The sequence below is a fragment of the Anolis carolinensis genome, chromosome 3 (genome assembly GCF_035594765.1).
Source record: "Anolis carolinensis isolate JA03-04 chromosome 3, rAnoCar3.1.pri, whole genome shotgun sequence".
In the NCBI taxonomy this organism is placed as follows: Eukaryota; Metazoa; Chordata; class Lepidosauria; order Squamata; family Dactyloidae; genus Anolis; species Anolis carolinensis.
This window is the reverse complement of record NC_085843.1, coordinates 138,647,943-138,673,412: the sequence shown is the minus strand read 5'-3', so window position 1 is coordinate 138,673,412 and position 25,470 is coordinate 138,647,943. Positions and strand designations below refer to the sequence as shown.

The 25,470-nt window shown below is 43.1% G+C and overlaps 2 protein-coding genes across 3 annotated transcripts in view; one reads left to right on the top strand and one right to left on the bottom strand.

Moving 5' to 3' along the window:
• The window catches only part of dnajc3 (DnaJ heat shock protein family (Hsp40) member C3), a 49,728-nt gene extending 47,622 nt beyond the window's left edge, over positions 1–2,106 (bottom strand). The window contains exon 1 of the mRNA XM_003218667.4: positions 1,914–2,106. Within this exon, the coding sequence (XP_003218715.1) occupies positions 1,914–1,995 (82 nt within the window). The 5' untranslated portion in view covers positions 1,996–2,106. The remainder of the gene's footprint in view (positions 1–1,913) is intronic.
• A 19,119-nt stretch (positions 2,107–21,225) lies between these two features.
• dzip1 (DAZ interacting zinc finger protein 1) overlaps positions 21,226–25,470 on the top strand; it is a 29,360-nt gene continuing 25,115 nt past the window's right edge. For both annotated transcript variants that reach the window (XM_062975520.1, XM_062975519.1), the window contains exon 1: positions 21,226–21,893. In XM_062975520.1, coding sequence (XP_062831590.1) covers positions 21,432–21,893 — 462 coding nt within the window. In that variant the 5' untranslated portion in view covers positions 21,226–21,431. The remainder of the gene's footprint in view (positions 21,894–25,470) is intronic.

Below are 25,470 nucleotides of genomic sequence, written 5' to 3'. Positions count from 1 at the left end.
AAAGCCAGCGTTGTCCAAAGACATCTCCAAGGTCATGCGGCTGGCATGATTGCATGGAGCTCTGTTACCTTCCCGCTGGAGCGGTACCTATTGATCTACCCATATTTGCATGTTTTCAAACTGCTAGGTTTGCAAAAGCTGGGGCTAACAGCGGGAGCTCACTACAATCCCTGGATTCAAACCACTGACCTTTCAGTCAGCAATTTCAGCAGCTCAGTGGTTTAACTTGCTGCACCACTGGGGGCTCTACATAGTTACATAGTTACTCTATGTAATAAGTTAAAATAAGACATAAGAATACAGTAAATAAATATGATTAAAGTGAATATATACATCATATTTCCTTATCACTCCTACAATTTACCCCGATCACATATGTGGTTCTCAAACGTATTGTTTTGCTTAAATACAGAGCTTTTTAATGTTATTTTTGGGTCTTGACCATACATAAAATATGTGGTTCTGATGTGAAATTCCCAATACATAGTCCGTTTGATATATGGACCAAGGTACAAGTCTCTCACCTTCTGATACAATTTACAATCAAATAATATGTGTGCTAAATCCTCATTTTCTGGTGCTCCACAGAAAATCCATTCACAATAATAACACTTTAACTGCTATGGTTAAAGTAGTATCATCATGGGAGTGGAATCTTGGGAGTTCTAGTGTTGTGTGGCACCAGCAATCATAGTGATGGCTTGAGACATGGCAAAACTACAACTTCCATGATTCCACAGCACTGGGCCATAGCAGTTACAGTGGCATCAAACTACATTCATTCTAGAGTGTAGATGCACCCCAAGTTATGGAATCATGGGAGTTGTAATTTTATAAGTCCTTTCCAAGTGTGCTGGTGCCTCCCATGAGGTCACGGCAATGAGTTATGGCAGTTCAAGTGGTAGGAGCCGCTGGTGGCACAATGGGTTAAACCCTTATGCCGGCAGGACTGCTGATTGATGGATCGGTGGTTTGAATCTGGGGAGAGTGGGTGAACTCCCTCTGCCAGCTCCAGCTCTCCATGCGGGTACATGAGAAAAGCCTCTCACAGGATGGTAAAACATCAAACATCCGGGCATCCCCTACACAATGTCCTTGCAGACGGCCAATTCTCTCAGACCAGGAGGGACTTGCAGTTTCTCAAGTCGCTCCTGACACGAAAAAAAGTTCAAGTGGTGTCAAACTGCAATAATTCTACAGTGTGGATGCACTCATACATGGGCATTTTATAGCACATCTCCAGTCTCTTCCTGAACCTTTACAGGACCAGGAAGAAGTCCTGCTTCCTAATGCAGACTTCACACAATGTAACTATAACACTTTGAAAACTTCTGATGCAATGCTGGGGTTTGTATTTGGCGAGGGAAATAGAATTTCCTGGTATTTTACAGAGTTTCCCAAACTCTGGCCTTCTGAGTGTTTTGGACTTCAACTCCCAGAATCCCTGATGACTGGCCACAGCAGCTGAGGCTTCTGGGAGTTGAAGTCCAAAACATGTAGAATACCAGAGTTTGCGAATCACCGAATACCATTAAAACTTTCAGGCAAATAAATCTACGTTAATGACAGCCATGACAGTTAAAGCGGTATCAAAATGCTATAAATGTGTAGTGCGGGCGCATCTATACTGTACAACGAAGACTCCACTTTGACTGTTAGGGAATCTTAGGCTTTGTAGTTTGGGGTGTCAACAGCCTTCTTTGCCAAACCTTGTAAAACTACAGTTCCCAGGATGCCATAGAAGTTAAAGTGATTTCAAACCGCATTAAGTTCTACAGTGTAGATGTCCCCCTGACCTCAATCCACACATCCAGGGAGGCTATCAGTACATGAAGGCAAATGCAGTCTAAGTTAACCCTGTCCCATTGGTTTCCCCGCAAAAGAGCCCCTCTCCCCCTCCCCAGCCTCCTCACCCTCAAAGTGGAGGTCCCACAGCGTCAAGAGCAAGGGCAGCGCCGAGGCCAGCTTGTGCACGCAAGCCCAAGGAGAGACCATCGCTGCGTTCCCACGTGCGCCGCCCGACCCGCGTCAAAGTGGAGTTCGGGACTCTGCAACTCTCTCAACATTCTCAGCCAGGTTCCTGGGGCTGGGTCGTGGGAGCCGCTGATTGGCCGCGCCGCCTCAAGCCCCGCCCCCGGATAGGGGAACGTGGAGAGCAGGAGAGCCCACGGTCAGAGGGCCCCGCCCCCTCCTCTTCGGGCATGCGCGTTGGGAGGCGTTGAAGCCGGCGCGGTTGGACGTCCGCCTGCCCTCTCTTGGGAATGAAGTTCCTTTCTGGTTCTGTGACGACAAGAAAGGCAACACCAGGGCGCTACTTTTGAAAGCTGGACGGTGTTTGTTTCCGAGTTGTACAGAATAAGTCTTCTCCAAATAACATCAACACTGTGACACCACTTTACTGCCCATGGCTGGATGCCATGAAATCATGTGAGTTGTAGCTTTACAAGGCATTTAGCTCTTTCTGCCAAAGAATGCTGGTGCCTCATCGAACTACAAATCCCAGGGTTTCATAGCAGAGTGGTGTAAAACTACATTCATTCTCCAGTGTAGATGCACCCCAAGTTCACCCTATTGAGAGACATTGTGGAACTATTAAAAAACTCTAAAATCAGGACAGTAAATAAAGAACAACACTCACAAACAGGGGAATTCCAGAATAGAAACAGTCAGGGCCAGCTAATCGCCCAACAAAAGGTTCCCCCAGGCAGGAAGCAGCCAAGCTTTGATGCTGCAAGGCTATTCAATGCCAATCAAGATAGCCAATTGCAGCATTCACACCTGTCTCAAGCAGACAAGAGTTCTTTCACCCAACCTGGACCTTCCACAGATATATAAAGCCCACTTACCTAGTTTCCAACAAGCCTCACAACCTCAGGATGCCTGCCGTACATGTCGGTGAAACGTCGGGAGGGAATGCTTCCGGAACATGGCCATACAGCCCAGAAAACTCACAGCAACCCAGTATGGCCACTGCCATTTTTTAGGGTGGTGACCTCATTTCAAATATGTTCTATATTTCAGGATTTTAGATTACAGTAGAGTCTCACTTATCCAACATTTGCTTATCCAATGTTCTGGATTATCCAATGCAGTCTGCCTCCCACTCAGATCCATAGCTGTTTCTCTAGGTAGCAAGGACTGAACTTTTACAGATTTAATTTCCGACAATGTTGTTACTATAAGTTCATTTTATGCAATTTTATCTTTATTTTGTAGTTAATTTTTTACAATGTTTTTGTAGATAATGTTTTCAATGCATTGCGATGTTTTGGTGCTAAATTTGTAAATACAATACTTACTACATAACATTGCCATGTATTGAACTGCTTTTTCTGTCGATTTGTTGTAAAACATGTTTTGGTGTTTAATTTGTAAAATCATAACATAATTTGACGTGTAATAGGCTTTTCCTTAATCCCTCCTTATTATTCAACATTTTTGCTTATCCAACGTTCTGACAGCCCATTTATGTTGGATAAGTGAGACTCTACTGTACTTGCATAGTGATATATCTTGGAAATGTCTAATTACAAACTGCTTTTACAACTTAAATTCACAGCCTGAAAGTAATATTATGCACAATATTTTTGTAACTTTATGTTAAATATAGTTTGTACATCTTAAACTATAAGAAAGGTGTCACTATCTCAGCCAGCCATTTCAACTGTTTTGGAATATTTCGGAATTCAGGATCAGGGATTCTCAACCAGTATTCTTCATACAAAAGTCTCAGTTCAGGAATATTACATACATACAAATTCACAAGAAACCAATGGGACATGATTAACTTATATTGCACTAACCTCATTCATTTCAGAAAGACTTGAGGGTAATGATTTATTAAGAAATAAACCAATGAATCTCTGCAGATCTGCGTGGGATTATAGTGTGATTTTCTGGAGATAGATTGAAGTGGATCAAGATGTTTCTCCTTCACATTAACTCTAGTCGTGTCCGACTCTGCGGGTTGGTGCTCATCTCCATTCTAAGCTGAAGAGCCATAGACACCTCCAAGGTCATGTGGCCGGCATGACTTCATGGAGTGCTGTTACCTTTCCACTGGAGCGGTATCTATTGATCTACTCACATTTGCATGTTTTTGAACTACTAGGTTGGCAGAAGCTGAGACTAACAGTGGGAGCTCACCCCGCTTTCTGAATTCAAACCACCAACCTTTTGGTTAGCCAATTCAGCAGCTTAGCAATTTAATCCTCTGTGCCACCAGGAGCTCCATCAAGATATTCATTTTTAAACTGTGTTTTAAAGTACAACCACTGCTTACTGCCAGGAAACATCTATTAAAAGATGTTTAGCACAGCAGGCTAAACCACTGTGCAACAGAAAAATCCTGCTGATCGAAAGGTTGGTAGTTCAAGCCCAGGTCAGGGTGCCCCAGCTCACCTGCCCACCTAGCAGGTTGAAAGCAGAAAGGTATGTAGATAAATAGGTACCCTTTTTAGCAGGGAAGTAATAAAGGCACCTTTAAGGACATCAATTGGAAGGAAAGATGGAGCGGCCACCTCGCTCCTGTGGCTGGAGTCCAGCACAGCCTCCAAGGTGCCAGAAATAAGATAGGAAAATCTACCTTTTCCTCTGTGTTGTCTGTCCTTGTTAATTGTATAATCGGCATTGAATGTTTGTCGTATGTGTGTTCTGTAAGCCTCTCTGAGTCCCCTTTGGGGTGAGAAGGGTGAGGTATAAATATTGTAAAAACAACAACAACAATAAATAATTAAAAGCTGTCTGAAAATTTTACCGTGAGACAAAAGTGTGTAACTCCATGTAGCCAAAAATATTGCTCTGTTCTTTTTTTTGTGCTCCTCCAACAGACTTGGATTCTGTGGTTTTTTTAATTATGTAATTGTTGGCACCAACTCTAAATTAACCTGGTAGTATAACAAGAGGATATCTTTGTTTTAATAAGTGTATGAGCACTTGCTTAGGAAACTCAAATGAAACTTGGTTAGCTCAACATGGGGCATTAATTCAAAGGAAAAATGACTTAAAACACTCAGGCCCTATCTGCACTACCATATAATGCAGTTTGAAACTACATCATATGTTCAGTGTAGACTCCTATAAACCAGTTTAACTGCATTGAACTGCATTATAAGAGTTTACACTGACCATATCATTGGTCATGTTGAAATGCTAAAGTAAAAGATTTTTCAAAGGGGTGGGATCCTGTTATTGCTAATACATTCCTGTGTCTTCTTGTTGCTGTTGTTTGTCCTGTGTAGAGGCCTGGGTTTAAAAAACAAAACAACAACAGAGATTATTTAATATTACTATGAAACCTGAAAAGAACGACTGTGCTGCAGTGTCTGTGAATTCATCTGGCCCACCAGTAAAACTGGGTTTTGCCATCAGAAAGAGATGAGATTGATTATTTTTCTCAACTCAGAAATTATTCTCATTTCAAAACTGGTTTGGGATGCTGCTTGCTTAATTGCAATGTTGCCATTTCCCATCTAACAGCTTCAAAAACAAGTAGAAAACAAAGAACAAGCTTGATCACACTCTGCTGAGGTTAAGGTCAAATTTAAGGCTAGGATCTCAGATAAGCAAGGTCCGTCCGTGCCTGGCAAGTGAAGACAAGCAACAGAGATTTATTTCAATTTGGCCAGAAAGGATGCAAGTATAACTGATGCCAAAATGTACAAGCACAACCATGAACACAGAGACATGAGTTTTTATACACATGACAGCTATTCAAACTTTCAACTTCTCCCACTTCCTCTTCTGATTGGCCACAAGAGAGGCCAGTCTGGATCCACTCCCTGATTGGCTGGCTCTCTGATGACGTTGCCACCCCCAAACAGGATTCCCTTTGAAGGGGAGAAGATGATGGGGGATTGGCCCAGAGAAGGCCAATCAGCTGTGGGAGGCGGTGAGCTAGGGAAAAATGTTATTGAGTCCTTGATAGGTTTAATTGTTCAGTTCCCGGTGAAGACTTATGTTGGATAAGCGAATGTTGGATAAGTGAGACTCTATATATGAGTCTCCAACATTATCCAACATTCGCTTATCCAATGTTCTGGATTATTCAACACAGTTTGCCTCTTGTCTGGATCCACAGCTGTTTTTCTAGGCAGCAAGAATTGAAATTTTTATGGATTTAATTTCTGACAATGATGTTATTGTAAGTTAATTTTATGCAATTCTATCTTTAATTGTAGTTAATTTATTAGTGGCCAATTTTTTTTAGTCAGTGTTTTCAATACATTGTGATGTTTTGGTGCTAAATTTGTAAATACAGTGTTTCCTCACTTATCGCTGGGGTTAGGTTCCAGGACCACCCGCAATAAGTTAAAATCCGCAAAGTAGGGACGCTATATTTATTTTAATATTTATACATTATTTTAGTAGTTATCCACTATTTTAAGCCTTTATCAACCAATCATGTGTTGATAAATCGCCTCCTTTTCCTCCCATTGCTGCTTGGGCTCCTTTTCTCTCCCTTTGCCTTCTCCTTCCTCCCTTCCTTAGGCTATAAATTGTAATTTTTTTATGATTTATAATAGTCTTTTAGAGTTTATTGAAAAACCGCAAAACAGCAAATCCACAAAAAGTCAACTGCAAAGTAGTGAGGGAACACTGTACAGCAATTACTGCATAACGTTACTGTGTATTGAACTCCTTTTTCTGTCAATTTGTTGTAAAACATGATGTTTGGGTGCTTAATTTGTAAAAACCTTAATGTAATTTGACTTTAATAGGCTTTTCCTTAATCCCTCCTTATTATCCAACATTTTGTGTTGGATAAGTGAGACTCTACCGTATTTGATATACATATAAGAATAGGATAGAGTCTGAAGGATACAAAGTAAGCAGAAAGTTACAAAGAAAGATACATTTATTGTAGGATTTGAAACAATATAGTGTTTGTAGGGGAGTTGCTGGTGGTGGTCTATTCCGCACATTCACTGATGTGTACGGTATCATCTGTTGGGTGTTTATGTTAAAATGTTAGGGTCTCTCTAACAGTTAGATCAGAGAAGAAAAAACTAATCCGCTTGAATCAGTTTTGACCCAGATTAACATAACACTGGCAGAGTGAAAAAAACGAAGAAGATAGCGAAAGTGAGCTGACGGTACTTAAAAGTAGAGTTTAAAACCCAGCAGCTAGTATTTAAAAATCAGAGTGAGCTTATCTCCAGCCCTCCCATAGATAGCATGCACTAAACTCAAGAAAATAAGAGTTCAAAAGGCTATGGAATCCTGGGAGTTGTCATTTGGTGAGGCACCAGCAGTCTTTGACAGAGACAGAGAAGACCAAAGATCTTGTGAAACTACTACTTCCTGTCAAGCTGTGTTAATTCTCCAAATGCAGTCTCAGTTTACAAGTGTTTCTGCTGCCAGGGTTAGGACACAAAACGGATTGTAGGAATTTTTCCTAACCCTATTTCTTCTCTATGAAGAGCCACCAGATTAGTTCAACTTAATCAGCTTGCAGTTGGAATCATTAATTTCCCATCATTGGTTTACAAAAATGTAAGGTAAAGTCAGACTGAATTGTAGTAAACTTGGAAAGAACACTTTAAAATATCAATTTACTACAATTTGGGAAAATAAAACACCAGCCAATATGAAGTTCGTTTCTCAATAATATGGTAAAACAAAATATTGGTAAAAGAAAACGTATGGAACAACAACTAAAAAGGAGCCATAGAAAACTTCAGTATGTAATTACAGTGGCAAGATTGTTGTATGTTTAGACTTAGAAGAATATATTCATACCCATGGTAGAATAATGGTCACTTAGTGAGCTATCAGAAAAGGATTATTATCAATTTGTTTCAAGAAAAATCAGTAGAGACTTTTTGAAAAAGATTGCTAAAAAGCAGTTTGAAATATATATTATTTTTTCTATTCACTCCTTTTTTTACATTTCTTCCTGCCTTTTTTCAGTTATTACTTGTGTGTGAACTTTTATTGTATTTTTTTTTGGGGGGGGGGGGGGAATTAATAAAAATAAAAGTGAGCCAGTGGTTATTCTAAAAATATTAATGCCACTAATAGCCACTAAAATATCCTACGAAATAGTTGTGTGCTGAAGGCATTGGTATTCTATGTATGAACAAGCATTTTGTTTGCTTGTGCCTTTAAGTCCTATGTCAACTGATGGCAATCTTATGGATTTCATAGCAAGAAATACTCAGAGATTGCTTTACTATCTTCCTCCTGTGAAATATAATCCATAGTACTGGTCTTTGTCCAAGTATTAACCAGAGTTAAACATGTTTAGCTTCCAGGATCAGACAGGATCTGATGTCTTTAGGATATTTACTGTTTGATAAACAGGATCTTGAACTTCACATGGTGTTGCATTTTTGGTGATGCTGCAATACGATTGCTGGTGCTTCCTACTCGGGCCTATAGTTTCCTCCTACATCCCCCCACCACTCAATGTCATGTTGCCTGTCATTCTATTATTAACAGATGTGCCGGTTTTTAGAACAATTCCAAAATGTGATATACACAAATAAGCCAGCAAACATCACACTAGCTATCCATGCACATCTACTGACCATGGCATCTGTCAAATATATCCAAAACAGTAACCAGAGTGGCTCAAGGCATCTCCTTGTTTGGGGCAAAAGGTTACAGAAACTAATCAGACCAGCAGTTTAATCTTATTTCAGCATTGGGGGTTCTCTAACTCCACCTGAAGACAGGTGAAAAATGTCTGGAACTCATTGCTTTGACCTCTAAAAGTGGAGAACAGCTGCAGCACTATTTTCTCCACATCCTCCAAATGTATTTTTTTAACACTAGCACTCATGTTATCACAGTCATATGCTGCAAGCCCAGGTTTACCATGTCCTCTGTTGTAGGCCAAAGCAACAGAAATAATCTGTATAGAATGGCCATGACATTTTGCTTACTTGCTTGTGTTTGTTCAAGCAATCTGAAAACTGTCTGAAACGTCATAGTTGTTGTTTGAAACCTTGTTCTTTGATGACCATGTCTCATCACCTCTCATGCCCATGGCCACCAAGAAGTTTAGAAGTTTTTATTTATTTATTTATGACATTTATTTCCTGCTCTTTTCACCCTGAAGGGAACATACAACAGCTTGCACACATCCTGAATAAGTGTGCACCAAACTGCAGTCACTGAGGTCTTGATATCAATGCAACTCAGGATGCATCTACACTGTAGAATTAATGCAGTTTGACACCACTCTAACTGCCCTGGCTCAGTGCTATGGAATCCTGGGAGCTATTCTTGGGTGAAGCACCAGTACTCTTTAGCAAAGAAGGTTAAAGGCCTTGTAAAACCACAACTCTCATAATTCTATAGCATTGAGCCATGGTAGTTAAAGTGGTATCAAACTGTGTTAATTCTATAGCGTACGTGCACCCTTGGTCAACCTACGTGTAATGTGGGTTTCCTCTTTTTGTACTGCCTTCTATTTTTCCAAGCACTGTTGTCTTTTCCAGTTAGTAATGTTGTATCATGATATGCCCAAATTACAACAACCTCAGTTCAATCATTTTCACTTCTACTGAGAGTTCATTATTGTTTTTTCTCTGAGGCCCCATCTACACTGACCATTTAATGTAGTTCAAAGGTAGCTTCAAACTGCAGTGGCTGGACAACTTCCACAAAAGTATATACAGCAATAATAATAATAATAAACTTTTGCAGTTGGCAGATCGTAATTTTGTCAATGTCTATTGTTTCCAAATGCCGGCTGAGATCTTTTGGCACGATACCCAATGTGCCCATCACCACCGGGACCACCTGCACTGGTTTCTGCCAGAGTCTTTGAAGTTCAGTCTTGTGGTCTTGATAGCGGCTGAGTTTTTCCTGTTGTTTTTCGACAGTGCGACTATCACCTGGGATGGCAACATCAATGATCCAAACCTTTTTCTTTTCCACAACTGTGATGTCTGGTGTGTTGTGTTCCAGAACTTTGTCAGTCTGGATTCGGAAGTCCCACAGTATCTTTGTGTGTTCATTTTCCACAACCTTTGCAGGTTTGTGATCCTACCAGTTCTTTACTGCAAAAGGCCATCCTACTGGGATCTGCACGCATCATCCGAAAATACATCACACAGTCCTAGACACTTGAGAAGTGTTTGACTTGTGATTTTGTGATATGAAATCCAGCATGTCTATCTTGTTTGCTGTGTCATACAATAAAATAATAAACTTTATTTATATACCGCCCTATCTCCTCGAGGGGACTCAGGGTGGTTTCCAATAAAAAACAACATACATTACATAGTCAAATATTGAGAATATTTAAAAAAATAAAACCATACAATTAAAATAGACAATAAAAAACAATTACAACCAATCAAGGTCAAGAGGACAGGGATAATTGGCCAAAGTAAGCCCATAATGTGCTCTGTGATTTGTGTAATCACCACCGGGAACTCTAACTGGTTCCATAATGTTGGGTTTAATAATCCGCATGGTAGTAACACTACTTAAAGACTGATTTGAAGCTGGATTAAATGGTTAGTGTAGAGGGGGCACAGGATCCATGTGTGTGTCTTTTTGGCAGTTCATTGCATCGATATGACTCTCCTAAAGAACCACTTTTCAAAGGAGTTGATTTTCAGCACTCTTTGCTGTCCAATTTTCACAACCATCGTAGAAACTGGAAATACAATGGTCTGAATGATTTATAACTTTTTATTTACATGGTATTTACACTGGAGAATCTTATCTAGTTCTTTCACAGCTGCCTTTCCAAGTTTTAGGGTTTTTCCCTTGTGTGCAGTTTCCATTCTGGTTAATAAAGAACAGAGACAGCTTTTGGGAAATCTTTGCTGTTTCAGTGACTCTATCTACACTGCCATATAATACAGTTTAAAACACTGCATTATATGGCAGTATAGTTGGGGCCAGCGTCTTCAGCCCTCGGAACAAAAGATAAAAGATTTGGAAAGACATTTAAAAAATCCAGAAATTTGCCCAGAATGCTTTTTGTGGCTTTGGAGAAAACAGAAATGGCTTTTCATTATAAGGGCAACTAACAACTATGGTGCTGGGCTATACTGCAGCTCATTCCAGGTTGAGCGTCCCTTGTTTGGAAATCCGGAACACTGCAAAATCCAAAAATACCCACTTGGATGGATGAGTGACACTTTTGTTTTCTGAGGGCTCAATGTACACAAACTTTGTGTTATGTACAAAATTATATTAAAATATGGTGTATAAAATGATCTTCAGATTATGTGTACATGGTACAGTATATATGAAGGAACTTAACATTGACACATGGGACCCATCTACACGATTATGGATGTAAATGCAAACACAGGTCTTCCCAAATTCAAAATGTTTCTGGTCCCAGTCTGCTGGTGGTGTTTTGATTGTATGTTCCTGTTAAAAGGGGGTTGGACTGGATGGCCCTTGGGGTACCTTCCAACTCCATGATTTTATGAGTCTAGTATTTGTGTCAATCTTTTTATGTGTATTTTAATATATGCATTTCATCATATTATATCGATCTGTTTTAACCACATTGTACCCTGCCCCAAGCTGTGGGAAAAGGCAGATAACAAATAACATTTAATACAATAATAATAATAATAACACTATGTAACACGATTTCTATTCCTGGGTAATAAATATCATTTCCTAATTGGTACTATCATAAAAACATGGAAAAGTTTATTAAACTGCAAAAACTTTGTTTTTGCGGGACGTCCTACAGCACATTTTCTATAGTGATTCAATTGATACTCATGGAGTCTCAACCAATTCAACACAGTTTTTGGCAGCCACAAAAACAAAATTTCTCGAGTATAACAACTATTTTCAAAGAAGAACTGCACAATGTGTTGTCGAAGGCTTTCATGTCCGGAATCACAGGGTTGTTGTGTGTTTTCTGGGCTGTCTGGCCATGTTCCAGAAGTATTCTCTCCTGACGTTTCACCCACATCCATGGTAGGCATCCTCAGAGGTTGTGAGGCATATTGGAAACTAGGCAAGTGGCTTTTATATATCTGTGGAATGCCCAGGGAGGGAGAAAGGACTCTTGTCTGTTTGGGGCAAGTGTGAATGTTGCTTTTGGCCCTGCCTCCAACAGACAAGAGTTCCTTTTCCCAACCTGGACTTTCCACAGATATATACACCCCACTTGCCTAGTTTCCAACAGACCTCTCAACCTTTGAGGATGCCTGCCCTAGATGCAGGCAAAAGATCAGGAGAGAATGCTTTTGGAACATGGCCAGACAGCCTGGAAAACTCACAGCAAACCAGTGATTCCGGCCATGAAAGCCTTCGATAACACAATTATGATGATGATTTGGGCAGAGGAAACTCAACATGTATTTTAAAACTGCCTAAGCTCCTAAGAGTTGTCCTACTTTTGTTTGCCTCCTAAGTTGAAGGGAATTTCTTTTTCTTTTTCATTCACGCAGTTGTTTCCGACTTTCCGTGATCTCATGGACCAGTCCACACCAGAGCTTCCTGTCAGCTGTTGCCGACCCCAGTCACTTCAAGGATACCACCTGTAGAGAAGTTGTGTGTTAAACACAGATTATTGATATGATTTTATTTGTTTGTTTGTTAAAAGAAAAAAAAGAGTTATATATTAGCAAGGAAAAGCCTAGCATGGAAACTAGCTGGAAGCAGCATTTGGTAGGTTGCCATGGTAACACAGCTTCCCTTGGGAGAAAAGGGGCGTGGCTAAGATGACAGTTGGAGCATATTCCCTTTTAAAAAGTTGAGTTGCTGTGAGGGTTTAAAAAGGACAGTTGCGGTTAGGTTTTGGAAAGATTAGGAGCTGGGGAAATCAGCTAAGGACGGCAGCTTATGGTCACTCAGGGGAAAGGCTGGGAATATAAGCTGACCGGGGGAGTTTAGTATACTGTGTTGAAGAGAAGTTATTTAAGAAATATCCATTCAAGAAAGACTACATTGTAACTTAAGATCCGGAACGTTTACTGATTGAAACCATACGCTTATGTACCAAAAATAAACTTGAATTTTGTTATTGTTCATAAAGATAAGTCTCCTTGCCTCTCTGTAAGCCTGTTACCTCACGTTGGTGGCAGTTACCGTACCTATCTATATAAATTACCGTACTTTCCTATATAAGTTACCATCTTTACTCATTTAAACCCAATCAATTCCGTTATCCTTCCTTATCCACTAAATCATCCCTGTCATACATTCACACATCCTCCATCCCTCCCTCTCACACGCGCACACATCTCCTGAATTGGAGGCAGCAGTGGGATTTTAAAAAAAAAGATTTCCCCTGCCTGAGTTGAGTACCACAAATTGAGTTCTCTTCAATTGGTAGCAGTGGTGGGATCAAAAAGATTCCATTCCCTGCCTCACCCCTCATCCATCTCGCCCTTGGTCGGCCTCTCTTCCTTTTTCCTTCCTTTTCCCCCAGCATCATGATCTTTTCCAAGCTTTCCTCATGATGTGGCCAAAGTACTTCATCTTTGCCTCTAATATCCTTCCCTCCAGTGAGCAGCCCGGCATTATCGAGGATGGACTGGTTGGATCTTCTTGTGGTCTAAGGCACTCTCAGGATTTTCCTCCAGCACCAAAGTTCAAAAGCATCTATCTTCCTTCGCTCAGCCTTCCTTATGGTCCAGCTCTCGCAACCATAGGCTACTATGGGGAATACCATTGCTTTCACTATGAGGACCTTCGTTGCCAGAGTGATGTCTCTCCTTTTCACTATTTTATAGAGGTTGGCCATTTCTCTTCTCCCAAGAAGTAGATGTAGATTTCCTGACTGCAGTCTGTGTCTGCAGTGATCTTTGTGTCTAGAAATATAAAGTCTGTCACTGCCTCCACGCTTTCTCCCTCTATTTCCCAGTTACCAATCGCTCTGGTTGCCATAATCTTAGTTTTCTTGATGTTTAACTGCAGCCCGGCTTTTGCACTTTCTTCTTTCACCTTGGTGATAAGGTTCCTCAGCTCCTCCTCACTTTCAGCCAGAAGTGAATACAAAACTATTACGTATTAAGGACGGTATCTACACTGCGGAATGACTGCAGCTGAGTTTGACTCAACTTTAACTAGCCATTTCTCACTGCTATGGAATCCTAGGAGTTTCAAAAGTCTTCCGCCTTCTTTGCTAGCATCCCATAGCACTGAGCCAATGGCAGCTCCAGCGGTGTCCCTCCAACTGCATTAACTCCGCCGCGTAGACGGGAAAGAACCCAGAGAGCTGAGCGGGGAGGGGGGCCGGAAATCCCTTCCCTGCGGAGGAGGGGGCGAGTTGGGGGCCGAGCCTTTCCATCGCCGTGAGGTCCCTTTGTGGCTGCTGCTTCCTGAGGAGCCCGTGCGAGGTGAGGTAAGGCGGGGGAGGCAGGGCTTGGGGGCTCCCCGGCCTCAGGCCGAGTTTCCAGAGTAAGCGTCTAAAACGCTGCTGCTCTTTGTAAGGGGACGAGCGCTCCTCTCTCCCTTCATCAGGCCGCCCCCCCCCCCCCCCCCCGTGGCGAGTTCTTTCTTTCAGGAGGAGCGAGGAGCGCTTCCCTTGAGCGGGGCCACTCGTTCCTTTGCATTTCATTGTGTTTTGGCGCCTTCTTGGGGGTGGCAGAGGCCTGCTTGTCTTTCCCCGCTGCGATCCTTTGCCTCATTCCTGGAGGACCAAACTTTGCCCATGCCGGTCAACATCCTAGAATTCATGCAGTTCGACACCACTTTTAATTGTCACCGTTCAATATTATGGGATACTGAGAGTTGACCTTTTTACCTCGTCCTGAGCCCTCTCTACCAAAGAGTGTTGGTGCCTCACCAAACTACAACTCTCATGCTTCCATTGCATTGAGCCCTGGAAATTAAAGTGGTACCAAACTGCATTGATTCTGCATTGTAGATGCAGCCAAAGGGTACTTTAATGATGCTCTGTGCGGATCCAAAGTCAGCCCCAGGATATTCAAAAGAATTGGCATGGTACTTTTCTGTCTCTGGGGCCAGAATGAATGGAATGAGCAGCTTGTGCTCCTGAAAACTTTTGTCTGTAGGGTTTAAGATTGCCACCTTTCATCACAGTCATCGGTCAATTCATGCACTTATTTGAATATACAGTAGAGTCTCACTTATAAACGGGCCGACAGAATATTGGATAAGCTTGTTTTCTGCTGCCCTGCAGACTAGGACACGGAACAATGGCTTCAAACTACAGGAAAGGAGATTCCACCTGAACATCAGGAAGAACTTCCTCACTGTGAGAGCTGTTCGACAGTGGAACTCTCTGCCCCAGACTGTGGTGGAGGCTCCTTCTTTGGAGGCTTTTAAGCAGAGGCTGGATGGCCATCTGTCGGGGGTGCTTTGAATGCGATTTCCTGCTTCTTGGCAGGGGGTTGGACTGGATGGCCCATGAGGTCTCTTCCAACTCTACTATTCTATGATTCTATGATTCTATGAATATGTTGGATAATAAGGAGACATTAAGGAAATGCCTATTACACATCAAATTAGGTTATGATTTTATAAATTAAGCACCAAAATATCATGTTTAACAACCAATTTGACAGAAAAAGTAGTTCAATCCACAGTAATGCTATGTAGTAATTACTATATTTTACGGATTTAGCAGCAAAATATCATGATGTATTGAAAACATTGACTCCAAAAATGTGTTGAATAATCCAGAACGTTGGATAAGCGAATGTTGGATAAGTGAGACTCTACTGTATATACATATATTGGTATTGCGCTTGAAAGTTGTGCTTTGGAGCTAATTTACATCTGATTGATTGCACATTGTGTTAATTTCTTTAAAAAAGAATTTAACAGCACCATCCTATTCTAACTACAGTAGAGTCTCACTTATCCAACATAAACAGGCCGGTAGAATGTTGGATAAGCGAATATGTTGGATAATAAGGAGGGATTAAGGAAAAGCCTATTAAACATCAAATTAGGTGATGATTTTACAAATTAAGCACCAAAACATCATGTTTAACAACAAATTTGACAGAAAAAGAAGTTCAATATGCAGTAATGCTACATAGTAATTACTGTATTTACGAATTTAGTACCAAAACATCACATTGACTACAAAAACATTGACTACAAAAACATTGACTACTAAAAGGCGAACTGCCTTGGATAATCCAGAACGTTGGATAAGCGAAGGTTGGATAAGTGAGACTCTACTGTAGTAAGTCCCATGTCCTTGCTCATAAACCTGTATGGGATTGTTGCCTAAAGGTAATATTTTCTTTTAAGTTTGTACTGAAAGCTAGAAAAACTTGTATAATTTTCTTTCTAGTGAGACTCAGACTGCTCAGTACATCTCAGCCAAAACTAATTAGGGTTTGTCTACACCAGTGGCTCCCAAACTTTGGCCCTCCAGTTGTTTTGGACTTTAACTCCCAGAAATCCCAGCCATTTTGCCAGCTGTTAGGAACGGTGAGAGCTGAGGTCCAAAACACTTGGAAGGCCAAAAGTTGGGAACCACTGGTTTACACTGACCAAACAAAAATCTGTTTGGCACTACATTTTCTCAGCATTGGCCCTGCAGTGATCCTGCTAATGCCACAAATATCACATATATTGTATCACGCATGTGTCCAATTCTGGACACTGCAATTTAAGGGAGATGTTGACAAGCTGGAATGTGTCCAGAGGAGGGCGACTAAAATGATCAAGGGTCTGGAGAACAAGCCCTATGAGGAGCCACATAAAGAGCTGGGCATGTGTAGCTTGCAGAAGAGAAGGCTGAGAGGAGACATGATGAGGGCCAAGTATAAATATGTGAGGGGAAGTCATAGGGAGGAGGGAGCAAGCTTGTTTTCTGCTGCCCTGGAGATTGGGACCCAGAACAATAGCTTCAAATTACAGGAAAGGAAATTCCACTTGAACATTAGGAAGAACCTCCTAACTGTGAGAGCTGTTCAGCTGTGGAACTCTCTGCCCTGGAGTGTGGTGGAGGCTCCTTCTTTGGAGGCTTTTAAGCAGAGGCTGGATGGCCATTTGTCAGGGGTGCAATTTTCCTGCTTCTTGGCAGGGGGTTGGACTGGATGGTCCATGAGGTCTCTTCCAACTCTATGATTCTATGTACAGTGTTCCCTCACTTATTGTGGGGTTTATGTTCCAGGACCACCCACAATACGTGAAAATCCATGAAGTAGTTATATTAGTAGTTAGGTGGCCTTTCTCCCCTTTGCAAGCCTTCTTCCTGCACTTCTTGGTACCCTCCTCTCCGGCACCTGCCAGTTTCCCTTTTGCACATGCGCCTCCCTCTCATTGGCATCCAGAGTGGCCCGGCTGGACACCGACAAGAGGAAGGGTGCATGCACAAAAGGGAAACTGGAAGGTGCCACAGCACAGAAAAAAACCATGAAACAGTGAGGGAGCGAAAAGCGAACCACAAAGGGAACACCACAGAGGGAACACTATAGTGAGATTGCCATAAGTGGCCACACATTTCTCTTTTACCAGACTCAGCTCACTGTTAGGGGACAGTCCACATGTCCAAACTTTCACACTATTTTCAGCCAAATGGTTGCAGACCTTCTGCTTTTTGTTGCCCACCATGCATGTAAATAAACATATTTTTGTTAAGCAGAGGTGTATTCATACCAATATGAGAGAGACTACCTCCCACATGAATCTTCGTTTTTAAAACACTAAAATTCAACTTGGGAAAGAGCCACTTCATGCTGGGAATGCTTATTTTCTACCACGCACCACTAATTCTTCCAAATCATATTACAGCGACATAATGCTAACTGAAGGACCAGGCACACATCTAAACCTCAACCTTATAAACGCAAGGCTTAAAAAAAAACACATTAAAGCCCAAAGAAATGCATTGTGAACATATTATCATGGACCTTGTGTGTCAGGATCAGAGTGCATATGAGTACAATTTGTTTAGTCTGTGTAGACAAGCCCTTGAAGTTGGGTGGAAAACTGAATTGTATGTAAAGCCAATAGCATTAATAAATGACAGTGGTCAGTTATGCCAGTTTGATATTTTAGCTGGTCAAGAAATTTTAAGGTATAAAGCAGTGGTGTCAAATTTGTGGCTATCTAGGTGTTTTGGACTTCTGCTCCCAGAATTCCTGGTGATTGAACAAGCTGCCTAGAGCTTCTGGGAGTTGGAATCCCAAACATCTGGAGAGCTACATGTTTGACACCTCTAGCCTAAATAAATAAAACTAAGTACCAATACATTATCATTTGTTGACTGCACACTAGAGCCTCAAACCTATATAAGGCTAGTGGTAAGGCCCAGTTAGAGTGAGCCTGTGAAATGAACAGAATTTAAAGAATTCTATTACATTCAACATTAGGTTCAGTAAGTCTACTCTAATTGGAACTAGAAACTAGATTTAGGCCTTAGAGCTAAATACAGATAACTACTTTCAGATCACAAACAGATGGTTTTCTCGGAAGTGGTTTGAACTGAAGTCATATCCAATATGAGTTTCTAAATGTTTCTATGTTTTCATGTCAAATTGGTGCCCATTTATTCTCTTGCATCGTTCTATCTTTATGTATTTGTTTGATTGTCCATGTTCTCTAAACAGCTCACAAAGCAAATACAATACTCAAATATAACTTTAAAAAAAACCCTATTGAAACAAAAGTGCATCAGTATCTTGTGGCATCTTAAAGACTAACAACACATTTATTATGCCTTCATGTCACATAATTGCTGTCTGCTGTCAGGTGCATGAAGTGTTTCTTAAATTGCAGGTGGAGGCATGAAATGCGGAATACGGAATCACGGAATTCAAGATGGAAAACCTGTAACATAAACGTTTTCCAGTGGTGGTGGCAACCATAACTAGGGTGCCCCTGTAAAAAGGGTATTTCACTTAATCCGACACAAATACTTACAGCATATATAACCTGTGTAGACAGCAAAGAGGCATTGTTGGCAAGTGATTGTATATATAGCATTGAAAGAGGAGCCAGTGAATGAGTCTTTGTCACTGATGGGAAATGGGGGATTAAGTTGACATGGTTTGTCTGCAGCATCTGATCTGTACTTAACATTAACATACTATTTGGACCTTAATCTACAGTGACATTGGCCACATGAAATCTGTTAATCTTTGAGATGCCATAAGACTGTTCTTTTCACTGCACCAATTAACACTGCGACCATCTGGAAGTTGATGCTTAGCTGACAGTGTTTACTTGAAGTCAGTGTCACTGTCATATATCTTCTAAACATGGTTGTTGTTGTGAGCCTTCAGGTTATTTCCTAAAGTGACACCATCATAGTCTTTTCCTGGCTAGATTTATTCAGAAGGGGTTCGCCATTGCCTTCCTATGTTGGCCACACTGACTTTTCTAAATTTTGGCTTACAACAAAACTGAGCATTTTTGATATTTCTGAAGTATTACATGTTTCAAATTCTTAAAGAAAAATCTACCGATGTCTTTCACCTTGAATCAAAGAATTGGAAGGGTCTCAAGGGTCAACTAGTCCACTCCTTGCCATGCAAGATACTTAACTAAAGCACTCCTAAGAGATGGTCATCCAACATCTGTTTTAAAACCCATCAAATAGGAGATGGTTTGTTCCATTGTTAAATTGCTTTTAGTGTTCATCCTAATGTTCAAGTGCAATTTATGTTGTGATTGAACCCTTTGGTTTGTGTTCTTGTCTCTGGACCAGCAAAACATAATTTCCCTCTGTCTTCCATAAGATATTCCTTCAGATATTTAAGTATGGCTATCATATCAACTCTCATTCCTCTCTTTTCTAAGCTAAACTTTGGCAATGATAAAAGATTTCCGAATGCCACCTAGACATTTTAATGAATCTGTTAGCAACAACATGCAGTGTTTACAGAGTGGTTCAGCTATATTTCATAAAAAGCAGAGTTTGTTTTGCAAGCCTTGGAAATGCTGATTTATTACGAGTAAATATATACTTTGAATACCTAGTTGATATACTGATATACCTGGGGTCACATAAACATTTCTCTGGCAGAAAGCAGTTGTGAGTGGAAAAGGTTTAAGCCACCCTGATCTGAACAATGAGAGCAAGGGTGGCGTAGTGGTTTGAGTGCTGGACTAGGAGCCTGGTGTTTGAATCCCCCTCCGCCATGGAGGAAACCAGTGGGTGACTTTAGGCGAACAGCTCTCTTTGCCTTGGAGGACGGCCATGACTTCAAATTGTGGGAGAAGAGATGCTACGGTACCTAAATATTAGGAAGAACGCCTTAAGAGCTGTTCCGTTGTGGACTGTGCTGCCTCTGATTTAAACACAGGAGGTGTTTGAACAGAGGCTGGATGTGTTGTCGAAGGCTTTCATGGATGGAATCACTGGGTTGCTGTGGGTTTCCCAGGCTGTATGGCCATGTCCCAGAAGCATTCTCTCCTGACATTTCACCCACATCTATGGTAAGCATCCTCAGAGGTTGTGAGGTATATTGGAAACTAGGTAAGTGGGATTTATATAGCTGTAGAAAGTCCAGGGTGGGAGAAAGAACTCTTGTTTGTTGGAGGAAAGTGTGAATGTTGCAACTGATCACCTTGATTAGCACTGAATGGCCTTGCAGATTCAGGCTGCTTCCTGCCTGAGGGAATCCTTTGTTGGGAGGTGCTAGCTAGTCCTGATTGTTTCATTTCTAGAATTTTCCTGTTTTCTGAGTATTGTTTATTTACTGTCCTGATTTTAGATTCCCTCAGGCAGGAAGCAGCTAGGCTTTGAAACTGCACGGCCATTCAGTGCTAATCAAGGTAGCCAATTGCAACATTCACACTTGCCTCAAACAGACAAGAGTTCTCTCACCCCGAACCTTCCACAGATATATATATATATAGCCCACTTGCCTAGTTTCCAACAGACCTCACAACCTCTGAGGATGTCTGCCGTAGATGTGGGTGAAACGTCAGGAGAGAATGTTTTTGGACCATGGCCATATAGCCTGGAAAATTCACAGCAACCCAGAGGCTGGATGACTATCTGCTGGGAGTGCTTTGCTTGTGGCAGAATGAGGCTGAACTGGGTGTTAATTCTTGGGGACTCATCCCTCTTTTTGAAAGACAAAAATGTGTACAAGTCATGCCTCGGAGGCACAGAGGAAGAACAACAGCAGTCTGAGGATGGAGGGTTGTTGTATGTTTTCCGGGCTGTATGGCCATGTTCCAGAAGTATTCTCTCCTGACGTTTCACCCACATCTATGGCAGGCATCCTCAGAGGTTGTGAGGTATGGAGAAACTAAGCAAGGAAGGTTTATATAGGAAGGTGTGAGAAGAACTCTTTGTCAGTTGGAAAGTCTGAGGATGCTATCTTTCTCTCTCTGTCTCTGTCTCAGCACTGTGGCCTGAAGGAGTGTGAAGGAGCTGGGTTGCCAGGGCAACGCGGGAGACGCGCGCGGAGTCGTTAACGAACACCGCCGGCAGGGGGCGCGCGCCCGGAAAAAGAGAAGAAGGAGGAAAAGGAGGAGCAGGGCGCCCCCGTCGTGGGGCGGGAGAGGGGCATGCGGCCCCCGGCGCCTTCCTCCTCCTCCCCGGAGAAGCCATGGCTGCGCCGCCCCTGCTCCCAGCCACGGGCCCACCGCCCTTCCAGTTCCGCCCGCGGCGCGAGAGCCCCGACTGGCGGCGGCTGAGCGCGGTGGACGTGGAGCGCCTGGCGGCGGAGCTGGACCTGGCGGCGCTGCAGGAGCACCTGGGCCACGTGACCTTCTGCTCGGCCGAGCGCGAGCGCTGCCCGCACTGCGGGGCCCCGCTGGACCCGCTCCTGCTGCGCCTCCTGCGCCTGGCCCAGCTCGGCCTCGAGTACCTGCTCCACTCCCAGGACTGGCTGGCCGCCCAGCTCCGCCTCGCCCGCGCGCGCGCAGACCGCCTCGACCAGGACCTGGCCCGCGCCGCCCAGCAGGCGCGCGCCCTCAAGGAGGAGGGCCGGCGCAGGAAGAGGGCCCTGGCCGCCCTCCAGCAGGCCCTCGCCCACGCCGCAGGCCCCGCACACCCACACCCCCACCAGGTGAGGCAGCCCTTCGCCCCCACCCCCCCCCCCCCCGGAAAGACAGCTCTGTGGCGCCCCTCAGCCTGGAAACCAAGGTGGGTCGGCCCAAATTAGGCCGTGGCTGGGAGGACCAGGGTGAAAGGAGCCAATGGATACCGTCCAAGGCTGTATTTCAGAGGAAGGAACTGGCCAAACCACCTGTGAGTAGTTTCCAAGATACAGGCATCCCTTGGATGCTACTCAGTGTTCGGGTGGGACATCCCCAATGAACACGAGGTCCCATAAACTGTGTTTCAGAGGAAGGAACTGACAGATCCACCTCTGAATACGCCATGCCTAAGAAAACCCAATATGGGTTGCTGTGAGTTTTTCGGGCTCTATGGCCATGTTCCAGAAGCATTCTTCTGACATTTATGGCAGGCATCCTCAGAGGTTGTGAGGTCTGTTGGAAACTAGGCAAGCAGGGTTTATATATCTGTGGAATGCCCAGGCAGGAAGCAGCCAGGCTTTGAAGCTGGTAAATGCTATTCAAGGTGGCCAATTGCAACATTCACGCTTGCCTCCAACAGACAAGAGTTCAGTCTCCCACCCTGGACATTCCACAGATGAAATCTACAGTAGAGTCTCACTTATCCAAGATTCGCTTATCCAAGGTTCTGGATTATCCAATGCATTTTTGTAGTCAATGTTTTCAATATATCATGATATTTTGGCGCTAAATTCGTAAATACAGTATAGTAGAGTCTCACTTATCCAACATAAACGGGCCGACAGAATGTTGGATAAGCGAATATGTTGGATAATAAGGAGAGATTAAGGAAAAGCCTATTAAACATCAAATTAGGTTATGATTTTACAAATTAAGCACCAAAACATAATGTTATACAACAAATTTGACAGAAAAAGTAGTCAGTGCACAGTAATGCTATGTAGTAATTACTGTATTTATGAATTTAGCGCCAAAATATCACGATGTATTGAAAACATTGACTACAAAAATGCATTGGATAATCCAGAACGTTGGATAAGTGAGACTCTACTGTAATTACAACATAACATTACTGTGTACTGAACTACTTTCCACCACAATTGGCTAGGATAAAGATGGGAATCTCTCCATGACACAGATCTATAGAAATCCCATTTTGAAATCCCTGTTGTTTTGTGCTGGAATGGGAGAGTAAACTTTCCCATCCAGCCCACCAAGACAGGTATAGATTTCAGGATTTCTTCATAGCTCAACAAAGTACCTGTGTATCTTCAAACTAACATGGCTTCATAGAAGACAGCAGAAGAGCAAAGGGGTTGTGGCCTCTAGTGTGATTTTTAGTATGAGCAACTCTGTCCTGCTTGTAGGTGCCTAATCCTTGGGTTTATGTAGGATTATTTGTACCCATGATACACATTAGTGGAAAGACTTGGTCATATAATCTCACTACTAGTAAATTGGTCAATTAGATGAGACTATGTATGAGCAAAGGGCCCCTGGTGGCGGCGCAGTGTGTTAAAGCGCTGAGCTGCTGAACTTGCAGACCAAAAGGTCCCAGGTTCAAATCCCGGGAGCGGAGTGAGCGCCCGCTGTTAGCCCCAGCTCCTGCCAACCTAGCAGTTCGAAAACATGCAAATGTGCGTAGATCAATAGGTACCGCTCCAGTGGGAAGGTAACGGCGCTCCATGCAATCATGCTGGCTACATGACCTTGGAGGAGTCTACGGACAACGGCGGCTCTTCGGCTTAGAAATGGAGATGAGCACCAACCCCCAGGGTTGGTCATGACTGGACTTAACGTCAGGGAAAAACCTTTCCCTTTACCTATGTATGAGCAAAATGGGGTTCGTGGTCCTAATGTATACACCCTGTTTATTAACATACAGTGCAGGACCGGCCCAAGGGAATCTTCAGGGGTACGCAAAAAAAATTTTGCGCCCCCCCCCACCGCACCGCGGGAGGCGTGGTCAGATCTGGCCCTGCCTCCCACACCACGCGCGGGTGCCCTGACCCCGCCCCCACGGCGTGGGGCAGCGCGGGAGCCGTAGCCAGACCTGGCCCCGCCTCCTACGCTGTGGGCGGGCGCCCTGACCCCGCCCCCCACAGCGTGGGCAGCTTGGCCAAGGCGCGCGCGGCAGGAGGCAAGGCCAGAGCTAGCCACGCCTCCCACCCCGCACACCCTGTCCCAGGCAGGCTGCAGCGGGAATCCGGTCCTTCCAGGCCACGGTGAAGGTCCAGCCGCGGCCTGGAAGGACTGGACTCCCACCACAGTCTGGTTGGGACAGGGTGCCCGCCGCGGGAAGCAGGGCTGGCCACGCCTCCCGCGGCGGGCACCCTGTCCCAGCCAAGCTGCAGCGGGCATGCGCTGCGGGAGGCGTGGCCGGCCCCGCCTCCCGCGGCAGCCACCCTGTCCCTACGGCAGGCGCCGCAGGAGGCGGGGCCAGACTTGACCACGCCTCCCGCGTCGCGCGGCCATGCCTCCAAGTGTGGCCACGCCTCCCAGGGGCTCGATAGTGCCCCTGGGAACATGGCGCCCAACGCGGGGGCGTGGCTAGCGTCCCGTGTTGGGCCGGGCCTGATACAGTGTCATCAAATTTAGTCATGGGGCTCGAGAAAATTACTTTTTTGGACTACAGTTTCTAGTTTCTGTGGGTTGCAGTCTAAAAAGGATGATAAATATTTTAAATATTGCAGAATGGTGCATATGTAGATGTCTTGCAATCTATCCATAAAAACCAGAGCAAAAAAAATGTTTAACTACTGTTCAGATATTATTATGAATCCAAGCAATATTACAAACTATGTGTGATTAAAATATTATTACATATAATCTTTATTTATTTATGAACATTGAGGCTCTTTCAGAAACTCAATACATGCTTCATCTCTATCAAGCATAAAGCACTAATGTACCATGCACGAAAGTTAATGCATGGGGAATAAGCCATGCAACCACTGTGGGCAAGTGTGACAGTTTTGACATGGGAATTGGGTTGGATAATGATATTTCACAGCTGATTTAATACATTAAGACTTGGTGTGCATCAGCTGAAAATTCCTGTTGCTTGTTGACATTTTCCTGGCACTCATCGCTTGTAATCTAAGCTTTGTGTGTCCTTGCATTTATCCAGAAAAATGTAACTTAATTATTTATGCCCATAGTTGCTGTTTTTAGGGCATTTATATTTAATCATAAAGCAGCTATCAGTAGCAGGATTTTAAATAGTAAATGAGATTTGGGAATTCAGCTCAGATTCAGATTCTGCTCAACAGATTCATAGGCTGACATTTTTAGCTATTTAATGTATTTTACACCATGCCAACTCTCAGTGAGCCAACTGAAGTTCCTTTATGATGAAGCATGCTGAGGAGCATCAGAATCACGGCTCTAGCCAATGTCTTTTCTGTGACCACCTGCACTGACAAAAGTCATTTCCTTGCTACAGTGTTGTGTCCCCCAATCTCACATTGAAGTACCAGAAGCCCTCACTTCATTAGATTTCCTAACTTTCCAATAGGAGTAGCCCATTTCATTGTGTGCCATGTTATTAGAACAATAATGATCTTTTCAACAAGTTACTTACACAATTTTGAAGTGAGTTATAGG